General features: G+C 40.9%; 1 protein-coding gene across 2 annotated transcripts in view; it reads left to right on the top strand.

The window, feature by feature from the left end:
* Positions 1-13,933, top strand: part of EZR (ezrin) — a 1,157,798-nt gene extending 1,143,865 nt beyond the window's left edge. For both annotated transcript variants that reach the window (XM_044070016.1, XM_044070025.1), the window contains exon 14: positions 12,584-13,933. In XM_044070016.1, coding sequence (XP_043925951.1) covers positions 12,584-12,748 — 165 coding nt within the window. In that variant the 3' untranslated portion in view covers positions 12,749-13,933. The remainder of the gene's footprint in view (positions 1-12,583) is intronic.
* Positions 13,934-20,150: the final 6,217 nt, after the last annotated feature.

A 20,150-nucleotide genomic window follows, 5' to 3' on the forward strand; every position in this document is an offset into this window, starting at 1 on the left:
TTAGTGAAGAATAGTGAACACCTCCTAGATTTAGAGTCATATCCTAATGAAACAGCACTTCTGCTTTACCATGATTGAGCACCAGCACAGTCCATTTTGCTCCTGATAGCATGTCTAAAAGTCAGAAAGGAAGTAAGCCATCCATCCTCAGCCCTTTTTCCCATTTTTCACATAGGGTTGGGGTGTTGATATTCTGTGATCCACACTTACAATGTCCTGTGACTGATGTTCATTTCCTTAATCTGGCTGTATAAAAACTTTACTGTGGATTTTCAGTATAAAATCATCCAAATTATTTATGGTTCCTCTTTGGTCGTCATTTTATTTGCTTTACTTCCTGCCCTCAACTAGACCCTTGTAGGAATAAGGATCATTGACAGTGGCTTCAACTGACATCATACTGCAATGGGATAGGAAATATTTGTGTTATTTTTACCTTAACTGTTTGACAACCTCTTAAAATTCAGTCCTAGAGGTGTGCAGAACTGATTGGGGGCTTTCCTTGCTTATACTCGCTTAATCAGTGATCATGGGCAACTGGGAATTTGGGCTTGACTTTTCAGTGATCCTCTGAACTGCAAGCGTAGTGACTACCTATGAATCTATGAGTGTACCATAAGTTTGTCCGTTTCTCACAGACAAGCCATCTCTTTCATAGACTAGAGGAAAAAAACAGCTTTTCTAATCCCACAGCAATACAGACATACCATAAAAGTGATTGTGAGTGGTAAATTCATTGCTTGGAATCTAGAAAGGTGTAGAGGGCCCAAACCAAGGACTTTGCAGAGAAACCGCTTGCTCAGGATGCTCCTATTCTGGATCACTTTGCATCCTGAAAAAATGCTCGACTCTGGAAATGCAAAGATCTATTTTCATCTGATTTAGCCCTTTGGATCGTAGGCTCTGACCTCAGCACCTTTTTTTTTTGAAGCTTCAGATCCAGGACTGTGACTCCTCCCCTATGCATAATTCCCTCCACTCCAGCCTTAGTACCTCAGATCTTGTCACATGAAGCATATTATCAGAGGGCTGTCATTACAATACAGGTTTATTTTTGCAGTTTTTCTAGTACTCCTTTACTATCCCATTTATCCTTATTTTCATAGGCTGATAATAGTTAAAATTTATAATAACATGACAGGTAGTATTAAGAATTAACTGTAACTAGTCATTTTTGCTTCTTTCTGTCTAATTGATACTTTCCAGGTGTGCTGTTCTTTTCTGAATTATAATTTATTAAAGTGTGTGTGTGTGTGTGTGTGTGTGTGTGTGTGTGTGTGTGTGTGTGTGTGTGTGTGTGTGTGTATACACACACACACACACACACACACACACGACACTAATAATAATCTTTAGGTAAAATTCTTTACTGTTGATAGCTGTTAATTTTTTCTATAGCTTGTCAGTTCTTTCTTCACAGCAACAGTTTTTCTGTCTAATGTTATGGCTGATAAGGTCCAAAGTTTTAAAAAGTGCATGGCCTGCGGGCACAAGACTCTCCCACAGGACCCGCATTCCCAGTGCGTATACTGCATGGGCTTTGCCCGTCTTGATATTGAATGTGAGGCCTGTGCCTCTTTAAGCTCCAGAGCCATCCAAACAGAAAGGAAAATCTAATTCTGAAAGGTCTGCTACCCCCTCAGACAGGGTCTACCCAGACTTCTTCATCCATTGCTGCTTTGTCCCCAGGTAAGAAACAAGACAAGGTCAAATAAAAAAAAAAAAAAGAGCAAAAGAGAAGGAAAAACTGAGAGAGAAGTAAGGAAAAGAAGAGTGAAAAGCCAAGAATAAGGTCACTGGATCCATCTGATTCTTCTTGTCTGTATCCTAAAATTTCTCAATAATCAGATCCAACTATTCCTCAAGCCCAGTCTTGCAGAGCTGCTGAGATGAATACTGCGGTCTGTAATCCTCCAAGAGGGGGAGACATTCCAGGTCATCGTCTGTGTATCATTGAGGTCTGCCCAGTCATCTTGGAGTCTTACAGATATAAACATTGATAGAATGATAAGGCAGCTTTTGAGAACACAGGTTCAACATGAGGTTCTTCTGGTGCTCTCCACCTCGAACACAATGGGAGCCAGTCCAACAACCTCTCCTTTATTATTTCTGGTACTGGCCCACACTTTGAGTCCAGTCCCAGTGGATCCAAGCTCCTCCAGTGTGACTTCAACACTGGCAGAATCCTTGACTGTCTCAACTCCAGTACATTTGGATTGGGATGGGTCTCCGAGTTGAAACACTGGCACCAGGGCTCAGGGTTGTGAGTCGACTCCAATGTTTTCAGACCCTTGTCTTCCTCTCAGGGCATCTGATCTCAGTAGCTGCAGTCAGAGTTCAATATCTGAGCTGAAGCTTATTGAGGCAAGGAAGTCTCCTCCATCTTCAGGTTTCAGTTCACTTCTTCGACACAGATCGTGGTTATGGATTTCAAGGCCTTCAAAAGAGTTTTGGCTGGACCAAAAGAAAAGGTATTATCTTCTTGCTTGGATTTGTCCTGACCTCAGCTGAATACTGCTTCTCTTCAACTCATTCTAATTGATAGGGACAGACAGTACCAAGAGACCCAGAGGTCACTCACTATGTGAGTTGCCAGACTGATTCAAGCCTGTCTGATATTTCCCCAGAGTAGAGTCACAAAAAAAGACATGTAAACAGAAGCATTTGGAATCTTCATTGGAGTTGGTCCTTATCTGAAGAAAGTTCTTCTGTCTCTTCCCACTAATAAGGAATCAAGGTGTTTGTATAGGTTCAGAAACAGGCATACACTTTGGAGATGTTTTCTGTCAGAACAGTGAACTACTCAAGTCATATGACATGTTTCCAGAGGGACTTGGCAAAGTAACTCACCAGGCCTCTCTCGTTTATCTTATCAGTGAATGTTGAGAAAACTGTGGAGTCCCAACTGTCCTCCAGTCTGTGACAAACTTGACCGTGAGTATGCCCTGTAACACAGCTGCTAGCATGGTCAAGGTTGCAGGCATTGTCATTACAGTGCACCGGCATGGTTGGATGTGCCTTTGCAATTTTGCATAAGGCTTCAAGACATTCTTTGTCAATTCCTCCTTTGATGATTCTACACATTTTGGATCTAGAGTAAAAGATAATGCTGACCAGGATTGAGTTAGAGTGGTAAAAACCCCTTCTGCCATGGGAATCCATTTTTCTACCCTCCAAAGAACATCGTCTAGAAATCAGAGGGGTGGCAAGAAAATGTGATTCAGGAAGTCACAGGGTTATATCCCTGCAACTCCTGCAGACAGTCCTCCCTGGGGTAGAGGAAGAGGTAATTCCAATGGATGTCATCCCAGAGGCAGAGGCACACTGTATAACCAGTGATGTTATGTTGTCCTCTCTCGCCTTCATTCTTGATGGTTGGGTTTGAAACCAAGCATTGTTTCCAGCTCAGCTGCATACTAAATCTCGAGAGCTTTCACTGGATCGAGGCTATACCCTAGCCCAAGATGCCTAGCGACTGTTGCCCAGATCTCATTTGCGCTTGCAGCTTCAGGATTGCTTTTTCGCTGGCTCAGGCTAAGTGAATTTTTTCTTTAACCCTTTTGTGTGTTTTGTTTTCAGTAGTTAAAGTGGTAGGATTATTTCTTTAGATAGCTGTATCTTTGAGTGCTTCCTTGCCTTAGTTAAAGGCTTTTTCGCTGTTTGTTGCTGATTTTGTGTGGGCTGTCATTTTCTTATGGTTCTATCTTTCAGCTGCTCCTTTCAGTGAATCCATTTAAGTTAGAGGATTCCTTTTCCCCTTTTTCCCTAACTTAGCCCATTTTAGTTAGAGGTATCCCCTTTCCCTGTTCTGACATCCAGGTTTTGCCATTTAAGTTTGAGGCGTCTCCTCAGGTTAGAGGAGTACGTCGTTTAAATTAGAGACTCTCCTCTAACCCTTTTCCTTCTATTTTCCTTCTCCAAAAAAATAATAACATTGGTTTTCTTTCTAGTATAGTTGTTTTTTTGTAGTCTTGCTGATCCGTTTTGTGTGTTCTTGGGCTTGTGGTGACAAATTTACTATTTTGTGACTTTATTACTGGTTGTGACGGTTTTTCACTAATTGTGACTTAACAGGATGTCTAAAGAGACCAAACAGTCTGCTTTTTTTTTAAGAAGTGTGATTCTTGCAGACAAAAAATGTTGCTCACAGATGGACAAACTAGTTGCGCGTATTGCTTGGGCACCATCCACCTGCAGGACTCCTGTTCTATTTGCCATGGTTTTAGTTCAAGGCTCCTGCAGATACAGAGGAACAAGCTGATAGGCAGAGGTTTGTTAAAAGGGCCTTTTGAATCAGCTGTTGAAGGGACTCGGGCCTCCAAAGTGATCCAAAACTACTACTGCTCCAGCTTCTGAGCCATTGAAAAGACATGAGAAAGTGGATTCTTTGGATCCAAATTCTGTCAGTTCCGAAAAGGCAAAGTCTCCATCGGTTCCACCTGGAGTTTCGGAGCCAAAAAAGGAGCTGGTCACCTTTCTTGGATCCAGTTCATTCGGTGCCATAGTCTCCTTTATTGCAATCGGTGGCAGGTAGCCACAAGTTCTCCACCTATTCCTCTCAGTCATCCAGGAGCCTTTCGGATCATTATGTAGAGTGGGTGGTTAGAAGGTTGCTTTGTACACCTGCCCTAGCAAAAATTCTCATGAGCTCAGCCCAGATGGACATGAAGCCAACTTCAGTAGTTGCTTTTACCCTTCTGTTCCTCCTCCAACTCAGTCGAGTTTGGAGCCAGAGTGCCTGAAGGTCCTGGTGGTGGAACCGTCAGACTTGAAATCCATCCCTGGAGTTTTGGTGCTGACCTCCACTCCGATCTCATCGATGTTGATGTCCATTGACGGATCTGGGGGCCGAGACTCCCTTGTCGGTTCTTGGGGGGGGGGGAGTAAAATCTGACCCTTGTTGGACCCGCCTCTCCCACTTGGAGCTTCGGTGCAGGTGAGTCCGGCACCCACATCAACCTTGGAGCCATCCTTCTTGGTGCAGGGGAGGTCTCCCGGTTCCCCAGAGCCAGAAGCTGTCTCAGCCCATGATCGTGGTGACTTCGTGGTGATGAGGAGTGTGCTTTCCTCAGAGATTGCTCCAACCTTGGCTCCGGTTACTCTTCCACCAAAAGGGCCAGTGTCAACCTCTACACCATCTCTCCAGCCTCAGTGTAGAGAACCAATGCCCCAGGATGCCCCAATGGGTGAGACCCTCTCTTCTGAAACCATCCAAGGAGGTCCCTCGGAAGAGAACTTGTAAAAGGAAACACATAGACCCCCCTGAGTCTGTCACAATCAATACTGACTTAGAGGATTCAGAAGGGTCCCCATGGTCACCCTCTGAGGATGTCTCCTTTTCAGACAACTTAGAGATCCTGAAGCAGAGAGGTGGCTGGAAGACCCTTTCCCCTTCTGAAGATGACTCTGTATATTTGAAGGCATTTGGTTCTTGACCCTCCACCTCTTGGGTGTTTCCACCTTTCGACCAGCTCCTGGATGTAGTCAGACAAAAGGAGTGGGGCTCTCCAAGTCGGTGAAACCAGGTCCGAGGAGGCCAAACAAATTTATTACAGCCCCAGAGGACAAACAATTTCTAGCTAAAGGTGTCCCAGTAGATGCTATGGTGGTGGCGGCAGCCACCAAGAAGGAATCAGCCAAAACTTCATCTGTCCATCTGCCGAATAAGGAGTCTCGAACGATGGACAGATATGGGGCGTATGTTCTCTTCAGCGGTCTTTACCCTTAGGTCGCTGAATTATTTATCCCATTTTACTCTACTTCAGAGGGATCTCCTCAAGGAGCTAGGAGATGCCCTCCAAGGTGCTACAGCTGGGGGAGGGAACCTGACAAAGTAAACTCTCAGCTTGCGACCTTAAACTCTATAACAAACTCCTCCATGTGCCTCATTTCTTATGCAGCCAATGGAGCAGGCAGGGAAGCAGGCACAGGAGTAGCTCTGAGGAGACATTTGTGGATGTGTCTTTTTGAGTTTGCTGAACCCTTCAAGTCTTCCTTTATTGACGCCCCTTTTGACGGCTCATCTTTGTTCAGACCAAAAGTGAGAGAGACTCTTACCAGGTGTGAAAAAGATGACAAAACTCTATTTGCCATGGGAGTACATTTCTCCGTTCCTACCAGACCTTATCCCAAAGGTCAGAAAAATGTGGATGTCCTTCAAGGATGCATCTGCAGTCCTTACAAATGGGTTGTCCTGTCGTCAGGCAGCCATTCGGTCGGCTGGATTCCAAAGTCTGGGTCTGGCCTCGGCTGGTGTCGCACTTCACCCGACGTCATAGCTGCAGTTCTTCGGGTATAAAGGCATCAGCCGACGCCATTTTCCTCAGTCTTTCTTGCCGCGTGGCGCCCGAAGCAGAAGCTGTTCGCAAGTGCCGGTCGGTCAGATCCAGAGATTACTACTACCGAATACTACTTCGAAGACTTCTAAAAAGCTAAGTACCCCGTTGGGGACTCTTTCTTGCCTCAGCCGATGTCAGAAAAAGTGAATAACTGTTTAACTTGTGGGAAACAAATACCTCAACTCTATTTGCCATGGGAGTACATTTCTCCGTTCCTACCAGACCTTATCCCAAAGGTCAGAAAAATGTGGTTCTGAAAATCCAAAGGAGCTTCGCCGGATACACGTGGTGAATTTCCCCCCAGGGGCAGAAGGGGAAATAACAGAAGATGCTGTCCTCATGGCAGAGGGAGTCCACAGAGTCAGGGTGACAGGTATGTTCTCTGGTAGGCCCTTCCAGTGCTCCTGAGCCTCCATCTTAGCCAGGCTTCCAGAACTATCCCTGGCAGTACGGCACATTCTGGTTTCATTGCACAAGAATACAACTAGAAAACTTTATGCAAGCAAATGGAAGAGATTTTCTTATTGGGCAGACAAAAAACAAATAGACCCCTTTACAGCCCCCTATATCTGCAGTCCTAGAATTTTTAACAGAAACCTTTAATCAGGATGCAGTGGCAGCCATGGTACGAGTACAACTAGCTGCCATATCAAACTACCATGTAGGAGACATGGGATCCAATATAATGTCCCAGAGATTATGCAAAGCCTTTCTGAGGGGTACATTCCTTTTAAGACATCCCATAAGAGAACCACCACCTCCTCGGGCCCTCAATTTTGTGTCATATTCTTTAATTCTCCCTCCATTCAAACCACCCTCCTCTTGCCCACTAAAGTTCTTATCTTGGAAGACAATCTTTTTAACAGCCAATACTTCCGCTAGGAGGGTTTCAGAACTCCAAGCTCTGTCCATCTGTCCTCCCTATTTGATTTTCCACAAAGACAGAGTCTCTCTCAGGACAAATCCTTCTTTTTTGCCAAAAGTATGTTCTGAGGCCAATTTAAATCATTCTGTTGAGCTACCCGTATTTTTTCCCAATCATGGCAAGGCAGAATACAAGCTTCACCAATTGGATGTCCATAGGTAGTTACATTTTTACTTACATAGGACAAAGGAATTTAGGAAATTTGACCAACTGTTTGTTTCATTCTCAGAAAACAGAAAAGGAAATTCAGTTTCGAAAGTCAACTTATTAAAATAGCTTACAGACACCATTACTTATGTCTATAACTCTCAGAATAAACTGCTGCCAGGAAAAATTCAACTAGAGCTATGTCGACTTCCATTGCCTGTCAAGCTAGGCTCCTTTGGATTCAATTTGTGCTGGAGCTACATGGGTTAACCCTCATACCTTTATCACTCATTACAAAGTAGATGTGGTCTCCCGGAACAGGGCATCCTTTGGTTTCACTGTTCTGAAGAGTTTATTCCCTTGAGCAACCCGAGAAAGAAGATGCTAGGGACGCTGTCCCAACCATCAAGAATGAAGGCGAGATAGGACAACATAACATAAAGAGGTTATGTACTCACCATAATGTTACATTTGTTGTCCATAGTCTCTCCTTCATTCTTGCATCCCACCCTCCTTCCCCCTTCCTGAAGGATCGAGAGGAATTTTCTGAAATTGGCTGTAAGTTTTCATGCCTTAGGAATTATAGGCAGAGGATCTGTTGTAGTTCTATTTCATTGCATAGTCTAGTGATTAGTTTCTCTCAAATGAGATTTGGGTAACAGTCGCTAGGCATCTTGGGATAGGGGTGTAGCCTCAAGCCAGTGAAAGCTCTCAAGCTTTAGTGTGTGGCCGAGTTTGAACCGATGCTCAGTTCCGAACCCAACCATCAAGAATGAAGGCTAGATTTTGGACAAAAAACATGGAACATTATGGTGAGTACATAACTTTTTTCTGTGGCCCCATCACCAAGAAACCCTACCAGTACCCCTGTAAAGTTGCCCAACTGCTGCACTAGGCAGTTGGGGGCACTTATCCCTATAACCACAAGCCTGACAAGATATCATAACAGATTCCTGGATGTTAAGGATAGTAACAAGTGGCTACTACATTCCCTTTTCTTACCCCCCAAAGAAGAATATTCCTGACCTGATACCCAGTCAGTGGCAATACACAGTAGCAGAAGTTACCAAGCTGCTGAATAAAAAGTCATCCAACAGGTCTGCTGAGACCAGTTAGAATCTGGAGTCTAATCCAGATTATTTTGGTGACCAAGAAGATGGGGGACTTGAGGCCAATTTTGGACCCAGGTCATCTCAATCAGTTTGTAAAACAGACAAAATTCTGGATGATCAGTCTTCAGTCCATACTGCTGCTTCTGAAGAAGGATAATTGGATCTGCTGTATGGATCTCCAAGATGCCTATGATCACATAAAGATAGAGCCACAATCCAGGAGGTTTTGTCTGTTTCCATCTGGGAGCAAGTCTCTCTTCAGTTCAGAACATTGCCCTTTGGTCTTACCACAGCCCCCAGGGTGTTTACAAAGATGATGGCAGTAGTACCAGCACATTTTCATCTGCTAGGGATCCAAGTTTTCCTGTACTTAGACAACTGGCTCCTCACTGCTACATCCAGGGATCTACTGCTACAAAATCTGGACCTTTTTCCTACCTGCTAAAGAATCTGGGTATAGCAGTGAATCACACCAAGAGCCAATTGATTCAAGCACAACAGATATAATTCATTGGATGCCACCTGAACACCCCTCTACAAATATCCCAGTTACCGGATTTACAAGGTGCTTTCTTTACATCTAGTTGCCACTCAGCTCATCCGACATCCTTCTCAAGCAAGATTTGTCCTTTACCTGTTAGGCTAATGGCCATGACAATCACTCTTGTACACTACCCAGATTCCACATGAGAGTTCTTTAATGGACACCATCAGTTCAATGGTCTCAAAATGTTCACCCTGTCCATTCCAGGATTAGTAACATGCAAGCGTGCAAGAATTACATCTCTTGGTAGAGTACTTCTCCATCAGTAATGGAAGGCTGACACTTTGGCCAGGCACAGCCACAGTAAACATGGATGCCTCTTTTCTGGGGTTGGGGTGGAGACATTTTGAGGGGAGAATGGTCCAAGACTCTTGGTCACATCTTTAGGCCAAACTTCACATCAATGTCTTGGAGATGAGGGGTAGTCCTAGTGTTTCAGATTTTTCAGAACTTCTTTTCCAGGGATGTGATTTCTGTCCAGACAGACAAATGGTGAAAGCCTGGTATATCAACAAACAGGTGAACAGGGGAATCTGAACTTATCCTCTTTGCTGAGAGTCCATGAGAGTGTGGCAATTGGTGATAGCTTCACATCATTTTCTGTTAGCAGTGCACGTCCCGGAGATGTCCAGTGTACTTGTGGACAAACTGACCAAATTGATTCTTATGCCTCAGTGGCTCTTCAGATCCTCAGCCACTGTAACCAACCTTGCTGCTACCTTTCACATCCTACCTGAACAACAAATGCAGCAGTTGCTTTGCCCTGATCCTGCCACTGAGTAATCACCAAGGGATGCTCCAGTCCACAGCTGGCCCCAGAACACCTCTGTCTTTCTTCCAGTACCTCTGATTCATAGGAGGTTACTAGGCTAGCGGCCCTAGAGCCTTTACAACCTAACCATGTTAATTCCAAGTATACCCATTTGCTCTTTTTGAGTAGTTCACAGAACAAAGTTATGAACAGAGTGGGTCTGTGATAACATTGGCTACGCCTGTCCATGGGAGACATGGGTGCCACCCTAGGGGCAAATTTGCAGTCTCCCTTCAAATTATCTAGGTTGCATTTGCATAGGGTCAGTGATTTTATGTGAATCAGAAGTCTATTCTAGAGAAGCGGCAGTCTCTGGGAGACATATCTGTCTCTCTGGCATGTTTTGTTAATATCTCAGCTAGGTTGAGATCCCTAGAATGAACAACTCTTGTGCCATTTGATTTGCAGATGTGCAGCATTCCCATTAGGGCAGGGTCAGAGATTGCCCTATAGGCCAGGCACAAGTCTCCTCTCAGCAGCCTGTAAGATACAGAGTAAAGTGAATGGGATTTCAGCCTGTCCCCATAGATCATGGTTTGGAGTCCCTGTGTTTTCTTAGTGAGAAACCTTTAAGGACTCTCCAACTGCTGCAGGTGTCTGGTGAGGTACATGCAAAAGGGTGCATTATACTCTGTTAGTCATCTGATGAATGTCAAGTACGTTGGAGTTATAACTCTGGTCTTGCACCTTCTGGATGATTTTTATTCAGAAACCCTGAAGGTACAAGACCCAAGTGATCCTCATTGCTCCCTTTTGGCCCTGGCAAGCTTGGTTCCCCTTCCTGTGGCCTCAACTAGTATATCCTTCCTGGATGTTGGATCACCATTTAAGTCTTCTAAGTCATCCATCTAGAATGCCTCTTCCAGACCAAAAGTCCATGAAACTGAAAACTCCCATTTTATCTGTAGCTAGAGATGCCAGGCTTTCTGCTTTATTGGCCCACATTGTCTCAGCTTCTCAAAAACAATCTGCCAAGAAAATTTACCAAAGTAAATAGAAAAGGTTTTCTATTTGGGCCTTGTATGGACCCCTTCTCATCATCTCTCCCTTCTGTTTGAGCTTTTGTCAGAACCTTTTCACAGTGGATCTAGTTTTTCTATTACCAAAGTATAAATGGGTGCTATTTCCAATTTTCATGTTGGAGAAAGTAATACCTCTATAGCATCTCTGAAAATTTACAAAGCCTTCAAATAAACCTTCTTATGAGACACCCATTTAGGGGACCTATTTTTAAGTAAGTCTTTAAGTTACTTGTAGAAAAACACTAGTGCTGTGCCAATTCCAGAACACACACACTAGTGTGTTCTTTGTCATTTTGGCTCAGCATCTTCCTGTGCTCTTGGGTGGTGGTTTGCCTCCACCATTGTTGTTAAAAACTAAACATCCAGTACCCACCCCCCCACCCCCACCCCCCGGCAGTAGAACAGTAGCTGTTTATTGGGCTAACATCTAGGTTTTGTCTTTAGCCAACATCTATACAGCAGAGATCCATGCTGACTTATATGCCTTTCAGATACAGTTTCCCTACCATCCTTTTATATTCTTACCCAGCTGTTGCTTGGAAATTTGCATTCATCAGGGTGTTAAGGCTGAATGGAAGTAACTGGTCCAGAAAGGTGAATAGTCCTTTATTCCTACCTTTCTGGCACAAGTTTGAGTCACTTCTCCTCTGAAGGCTTGGAAGACCTTGATTCTTGCATTTGCTTTTTTTTTTTTTTTTGGTTCCTTACCCTCTGACTTTCAAGCCCCTGTCTAGTTTTGAGTCATTTGTACCACCTAAATATTGGTATTGTAGGAAACCAAAAGAGGGACGTAAGTGCCTGGAATTAGTCATTGTCCTTCTCCAATAGTTGGGATTCCCCCCCCTGATTCTAACCTGTAACACCACCCATTGGCTAGAATGTATTGAGCATACATGTTGCACTGAATTCCCACACATGCAGTTCCAGCTAGAGTGCATTGTAACTCTTCGGTGGGCTTGTGGTCCCCTAAGCTCCTAGTTCCAAGTGCTGCAGTCCTGTTGCAGCAGGACTGTGCTAACATCCTTTTCTAAGATGGGTGGGATGAGTTTTTAATCCTATCTTTCCAAGTCATTTCCTCATGTGTCATTAATCCTGAATCACTTGTGGTGTATTCATTGTCAGGTTTTCTGCACTGATATTGCGTATCATTCCATTTTGTTGTAAGAATCTGCTTTAACATTTTAATTTACTGAGGTAAACTATTGCAGATAAGAGCATTATTTGTGAAGCCTCCCATACTTGTTGCCAAGTCTCAGCAGTGGTACTCTGAAAATAGTCCTTGACATTTAAACATTTAGACTTAAAAATTTTGATGGAAAAGGTCCATTTAGATCTGCAATTGTAATAAAATGTAAAAAAGCACACCATGGTACCAAATAATCACCAGCAAAAAGTCTAAGGTACCCAAAGAAAGGGGATGCCCAGCCACAAAACAAATAAAAATAGCTTTATTCTAATGAACCAACTGAACGAATCATTGGAATAAAGCTGTTTTTATTAGTTTCGTGGCTGGGCTTCCCTTCTTTGGGTACCTTGGAATTATAATAAAATGTCTATTCCTTCTGAGATTATTTTGTAAAGTTACTACAATAAATGTTTGGGTATTTAATCTTTTGTTTATTTTTTGAGGCATTGCAAACTGAAAATGTTCATTTACTTTGTGTAAATTCTTATTCTGTTCCAGGCTTTGACATCAGAGCTGTCCCATGCCCGAGATGAGAGCAAGAAAACTCACAATGACATGGTACATACTGAGAATGTCCGAGCAGGACGTGATAAGTACAAGACTCTGAGACAGATCAGACAAGGCAACACAAAGCAGAGAATTGATGAGTTTGAGGCTATGTAAACCTATGGTAGCTGATGTGGAGCCAGATGTGGTTCACATGAATTACAGTATGTTAAGAGCAGACCATCTTGTCACCTTTCTCAGATGTCACTGTCTAGTACTACCTCTATAAGTCCACAGTCTTAGAAGATGTCCCTGTAGCCTTTTAAAGTTAGTTATTTTAAGAATTTGAGTTTCAGCCTCTTTCTCTGACTTTCCTGTAGCCTATAAAATTTTATGGCACCACCAGGGGCATTTGATAAGTTTGAATGTGCCAAAAGAAAGTTATTTTATTCTGCAGCTGCTGTTTTTGCATATGTTTTAGGATTCAATTTAACTGTTTGGGAAAATGTGCACTACTACAGTAGTCAAGAAAACATGTACATCACGTAATGGGATGGAGCTGTACACCATATACTAAAACACAAGTACATAAGAAAATGTTATCTCTAGTAAGTTCTGTATTTTCTTAAAAGCAAGTTTTTATATATTTGCGACAGTTAACCTTTGTGGCAATGTTTTATGTTGCTTCTTCTTTAAAATATAGTATGGATCTGTTTTGCAGTCTTTCTACACAGTGATCACAAAGAGAAGATGATAGAAAGTTATTGGATTATTGTATTGATAATTGTGCACTTCTTATAGTATCAGTTAATGAATGGGCTAGTAGTATATATTTATGTAGAGTTGTAGATGCATCTAAAATGGGAAATTATGCTATGTATATTTTTGCTACGTATAAAATATTGAGAAAAAAATGTGTAACCGTTTCAACCAGATATATATAGAGAAAGAGAGAGAAATATTAATATAGCACTGTACACAGTAGCTTTGCCAAGGTCTTTGTAAAGTTTTTATTATTTTTTCTAGAAGTAAAATGCATTCAAAATCAGCTGTACAAATTCATTGAGGACCATGTTTTTCTAATTAATTTTCTAATTATTTTTACATTTACAAGCATTTCATTGCTTTAATGCTATTGCAGACTCCAAGCATGAAGGGAATTCTTTAAAAAAAAAGTATATCTCCCCTCTGCTCTCCAGGAAGGAGAGGTGCTGTTGGCTTCTTTGTCTCTGCTGGCTGTCCTTCTTAAGCAACATCCAGAAGTTCATTAAGGAACAATGCTTCTTTATTACATACTTCTGTGATATTTTGTGCTGTAAGTGTTTATAAGGTGAAATGTATTAATAAATTCTGCTGAATATCCATTGTCTTCTATTATTGGTTAATGTGTGTGCATGGTTTTTAACTGGACTGCACAAAAGTTTGGTGCAGTGGTGTTGCATATGTGGGCATAAACTGCAAATCCTCAGTTTAATTGTAAATATTTTTTAAAGAAGTTCACTTATGTAGACTTTCTTTTGACAATAATCATTCTTCAGGAATCTTTACTAAATCCAGAAGCAACTATATAAATCAATCATGAACTGTAGCATTGAATTGGAAATGCTGTTTAAACCTTTATCCTAAAATCTTATGTTTACACAGCAGTCACGGTTGTACCTTTGCACAGCAGTCATGGTTGTACTTTGCACAGCAGTCACGGTTGTACTTTACACAACAGTTACGGTTGTACCTTACACAACAGTCATGGTTGTACCTTACACAGTAGTCACGGTTGTACCTTACACAGCAGTCATGGTTGTACCTTTATACAAAATAAGCACGGTTTTACTGCAGTGAGTTGTTAGCCTAATAACCACAATTAATAGATATTTCCACTTTGTAACATTCATACTGCCGTCTCATAATTTGGAAACCTAAACTTATATTATATACTGATTGTCCTTCTGCCCAATCAGATTTATACACAATTTCTTTGCTAGGCAGATGTATCATCATATGTATCATATATATAATGCACCATACATACAATGCATATATAATTTGCATTGAATTTAAACCATATGACTACCTTATGTTGTTTTATTTTCTTTCTCACTGTTAATATCTGCCAGATTTTAAGTCTTCAGTTTGCTATGCTACCTGTATATAAGACTAAGTATTGTAATTGCATTGTTATTGTATACAATGTCACTACCTGCTACTACTGTAAGAACTGTCTTCTAGAAGCATTGTTATACAAGATTATTGGTCTTGTCTCCCACTTGACCAGTTTACTCTGTTCTAGTCTTTTTATCGTTATGAATGTCTGTTACAATTTTTTTCTTTATTGTATTATACAATTTTATTTCTACTAACAAAATAGTGTACTAACAATGGAGCTTTCCTCCCCGGGCCTCTGCTGAAAAAGGGTTTTATGCCCAGTCGGACTCTCCTGGTAAACAAATGTAAAATGAAATAAATAAAATATATACTTTTCTGTGGTCAGCAGCACCATCTCATAAATGAAAACATCCCTTCATTATTCATAAGACCCCTTAATATCCAACTTTCCCCTTGACCAATCTGTATAATTAAATTCTACATTTGTTTACTCTTTCTCATTGCACAAATTATGCTTAACTGGTTTTAATAAATTGCTTTGTTTGCCCTATATTGTACATAAAAATTGATCACATAATCCAGCTGGAATAAAATGCCCAGATCAAATTTTATACCTCTTTGTGAATTCTGGAAAAATTACTGGTACTTGCTTTTTGTCATCTTGTATATCCTCTGTCATCTATGTGTCCGTCCTAGTGCCTGACAGCAGATTTACCTCTTTTGTTTCTCTTTAATCAATTCCTTGTTCAGATAATATGGTCAAGGATGCAGAGTTGCAGTTCTCAAAGAAATGAAATTCCATTTTCATTAAATGAAATCTTGGAATTATACCTGTGATTTTAAAATGCAGTGTCTGGTCATTATTATGATTTCATTATAGTTTCCTGTTGTTGTAGATGTGCAGGCAAAAGTAAATCAGATTTCTGTCTGTAGAACACACTTTACTTGACAGTATTATAAGTAGTAAACAGAAGAAATTTAGGTCGTGGTGAATTAATGTTTACTCTCAAGTTCCATGAAAATACCTTGTTTTGCCAATAGTCAAGTAGTGCAGATCTGGGATTTACTAGAATTTGTCCTGGAAAAATCAAGATATCTATGTATACTCCTGTTAAGCATTCTGCATTATAGAGTAATCAGGACTAGTACAGTGGTTACATGATTTTTTTCTTGTATGTAAACTCTTAACAAGGCAGCCGTGAAGCTTCGGTCAGCCTCTAGGTCTCCATCCTCCTTAGGGCACCTTTCTTATCATAACACTCAGCCATACAGTTGCTATCAAAAGATAAAGTCACATCCATCTTTTACAAGTGTGCCATGACTGTCACATGACCCTGCTCTCTTCCACCAAATTTGCTGGTAATAGCCAGGAGGATCAGTCAGTCATTCATATCCTACTGCTCATTCAATAGGGAATAGAAGGTTCTTTGTACATTTAGAATCATGCAGCCTTTCCGTTTCCCTTAAAAAAAAAAAAACATAAAGCAAACTGCTATAGCTTACCTTAAAAGGGATTAAACTGCTCTGTTAGCATTGCAGTCAGTATTCTCTATCATGACCAAGTCATTCTTCTTTTAACAGCATTCGTTTCATATCATGGATATCCCGTGTTTTCCGCTACTGTGGAACAGTCCTAGGTTCATAGGTGTTTACTAGGCTAATGACCACAAGGGCCCTTTTTAAGCCTATCCATGCATCCCAAATCTCTGACAAGTACTGTTACCCTTGATAAGTGTAAACATGGGCCTAGGAGAGGAACCATTTACAGGTTACCTGCATCCATTAGAGACATAGGTGCCAAACCAGGGATCAATTTGCAGTTTCCCCTCCAGTTGTCTAAGTTGGACTTGAATTGGGTTAGGGAAGAAGTCTAATTCACATGGATGGGTGGAGCCTGTTCCATAGACGGGATAGTCTCTGGGATACATACTATCTCTCCAGCAGGTCCTATTTATATCACAGGCTAGGTTTAAGTCTTTAGAATGGGTAATTTTGGTGCTGTGTGTTTTGTGGATATGCAAAAGGCCCATTAGAGTGCCGTCTAACAATGCCCTATATGCCAGGCATAGATCTCCCCTCAAAAGCCTGTGGGAGACAGAGTACAGGGATAGGGCCTTGAGATGGCGTGCATAGGACATTTTACTTATGGCCCTGTATTCTTTTAATGAGGAACTTCTGTGGACATTCCAGTTGTTGGATATGCCTGGTTAGGTACATACCAAAGTGTGGCTTGTACTCGATAGGTCTGATGAATGCCGAATACAGTGGAACAATGACTTCCTTGGACTTGGAATGCCATACCTTTGTTTATAAGTCAAGAGCTTTCTTTTTCATAAATTATCTTGACAACTTGAAAGGATATGAGTCACATCAGTTTGCAAATTTAGTATCTTGAAAGCACTGCTAAACCATCCCTTGGATCCATGTTCCCCAATTATTTAATCATACTTCTCTTCAAATATATTTATCCACCCTTTCCATATTCCTTAAAAATAGCATCTGTAATTATATTTGTAATTGTAATGTTCAACTTTGTACTTTACATTATTTATTAAGTAATGCATCCATCTCTAAACAAACAGTGCAGTTTATACTGTGAGTAGCACTAAAATTTCTATATGCACCAATTCAGCCTTCCTTTATACTTCAGTCTAATATTGTATCTCACTTTGTCATTCTCTAGTTTACATTAACATTATGTATGTTTATTTGTATTTATTTTAAATTTCATACACAACCCCATGTCTTTGGATAACTATATTTTTCCCACTCAGACAACATATTTACATGGCTATCTTGGACGACCCGTATGCTTCGAGATTCAATAAGTTTCACTTTTCTTCCTTAGAGTCTGCTTCTGTAACTATCTTCTCGTGTATTCTTGATAAATGGCTTAAACATTGCAGTATCTATTAATAAACACCACACACATTCAAGCAGTAATCAGTACAGTCTATTAATTTGCTGCCAGTTCCCTTAAAAAGAACACCACTGCAAAACATTGAAGATGGGGTACCTTTTCCTAGGATCCCAGTCAGTCAAACTCCTAGCCAGCCTCGCCACTAAACTAATTAGACAACCTTCCTGTTAGTCTCAGAAGTCATGACCAGTCTGCCTCCCATACTGCAAACCCCATAAACTATACTCCATTGTACTGATCACCACTTCTCTATACTAGGACCCTAACTCTGAAAAGTATTTCCACACAAATAAAAGATGTCTCATCTTAATCTAAGTGTAGGACTCCACTAAAGGCCCACCTCCTCATTGCAAACCAATGTAATTGACATTCTTCAAGCTATGTCACCCATCCTGAGCTACATCACTCTTTCGCCTAACTGTTCCTCATATGGCGCACACTGCTGCACCACTCTACAGTTCTCACTCACGTAATCAATTGTAAAACATAACTTCACCTTCCAACTGTTTGCATATACCCTACATACTTCACTCCATGCAACTATCCTATCATTCCCACTTAGACAACATACAGTTGTCATTATCAGACACCTCACTCTGTAAATGTGATTTGTGTGATTAAGTAATGTTTATTACAATTGTATATTTTCTTTAAGTTTTTGTTACCTAATAAAGGTATGTCAGAGATGTTTTTTAATTCTACATTTTCCATATTTCACTACATGTAATTCTGACTTTGTATTCAGATGATGAAATTGAAATTGGTCACTGTTGATCAGTGCTCTAGCCTGGTAAACAAATTCTAAATAAAGTAAAGAAAAAAAACTTCAATAATATCACTTTATTTTAAAAGTAAGTCTGTAATTATCCTACTAAAAGTCACTCATGTTTTTGCTTTAGTCTTACAAGGTCTGTTATCTAATTTAACTAAAGATTTTTGCTAAATATATTTATGTGCTTCATGTAAATTCTATATACCATCCCAATATATGTTAGTAGTTTTGTATTATTCTTGTGCAGAGTAAACCATTGTGTAGATGTATCAGAGGTCGTTCATACATCCATACTTAACAATAATACTTAGACCCTCTCTGGAATATGACCTCTGTTTGTTTTTTGTAACGTACTTTAATTTATTAAATTTTAATAGTTTCAGCATGACTGACAGTTATGAATAAATGCACAGTATAAATATGAATTTAAACGAACAGTCCATAACAAAATGGCCTGTTTAACTGCAGCTGGATCTATAATGTATTCTCCATGAGCTAATGTTGATGTCCTTCCATATCATTGTTGCAGTTTTCTTTGCATAAGGACTCTCCTGCCGAGGATAGCCCAACGTCCAGCCAGTATACTTAAAGCCTTTAGTATTTACAGGTGTTATACATCACACGTGCTCCCTATACAAGGTGTAGGGCATAAAGTAAAGTTGATGTACTGGCGCAGACACTTCTGAACAACTTTGCTGCTGGTCTGGATGCCTTTCTTCTGTGCTGGTTACCAAGCCATTTTTTTTTCAGATAAGTGCCCCGTTGGGGTTTCTCCTATTCTTTAGTATTGATTGGTTTCATGTCATCCAGAAAGGGAAAATGTAAGTGTGGAAGACAGATTCCCCTCAAAGATCATCACAACCAGTGCCTCTTTTGTTTGGGTGCATACCATGTTCTATCTGCCAAGTTTTGTCCCTAAGAGCCTCCATAGTCATCTCGCCTCCTTGTCTATTTACTTAGAAAATTAGTGTCTTAAGCTGTTGACTCAAGGTGATGTGGCGGTGTCTTCCCATCATGAAGGTCTGCTGTCTGACAAGAAAAAGGCCAAAACACTTAGGCCTGATGCAGCTGCTGTCCAGCATCCCCAGGATGTCTTTCTCGAGGGTAGTGAAAGCCCAAAGTATTTTCTGGTGTTTGCTTTGGATTAATATCCCACAACCCCTTCAGAGGCTGGCATAGATCCTGCTCCTTGCATGTCCTCAGAGGCTTTACAAACATCTGCTGCAGACATTGAGGGGGCACTTTGGTTGATTATATTCAAGGGACCGAGAGGGATTCCACAGATATTAATAAGGGAGGAGATTGCTACTACTCTTACTGAGTGTCGTCAAGGGTCTGACCCTCCTAGGGTGTTTCATGCAGATGTCCTACAGAAAAAGAGACAAAGCCAAGCATCGTTCCCCTGCTGTTAAGGATCCCCAATGTGAATGGCAGGATTTTACTCAGTGGTTGTTTAATCCTTTAATGGCTTTAAAGCCTCCTCTAGGAGTGCCCTGTGCCTACCCCTCCCTGGTCTTCCATTCCTCTTAACTCATTAAATCTGAGTAACACCTCCAGGTGCATCTGCAGTTAACTCCTCCTGATGCCTGTAGGCATCAAATATTTGTTCATATTTGCATCAATAATTCCAAAACCATGCTATGTACAAGGTTTTTAAAAGATTTCATCTTAAAGCTTACACAGTGGTAAACTCAACTGCATTAATATTTGCCTTCTGTCTAGTGCAGGTAGATATTAATGGTTGTTTTTATATTAATTTATATACATATCATTTTCACATTTTT

The sequence above is a fragment of the Protopterus annectens genome, chromosome 1.part0 (assembly GCF_019279795.1).
Source record: "Protopterus annectens isolate FY-2018-M chromosome 1.part0, PAN1.0, whole genome shotgun sequence".
Classification (NCBI taxonomy): domain Eukaryota; kingdom Metazoa; phylum Chordata; order Ceratodontiformes; family Protopteridae; genus Protopterus; species Protopterus annectens.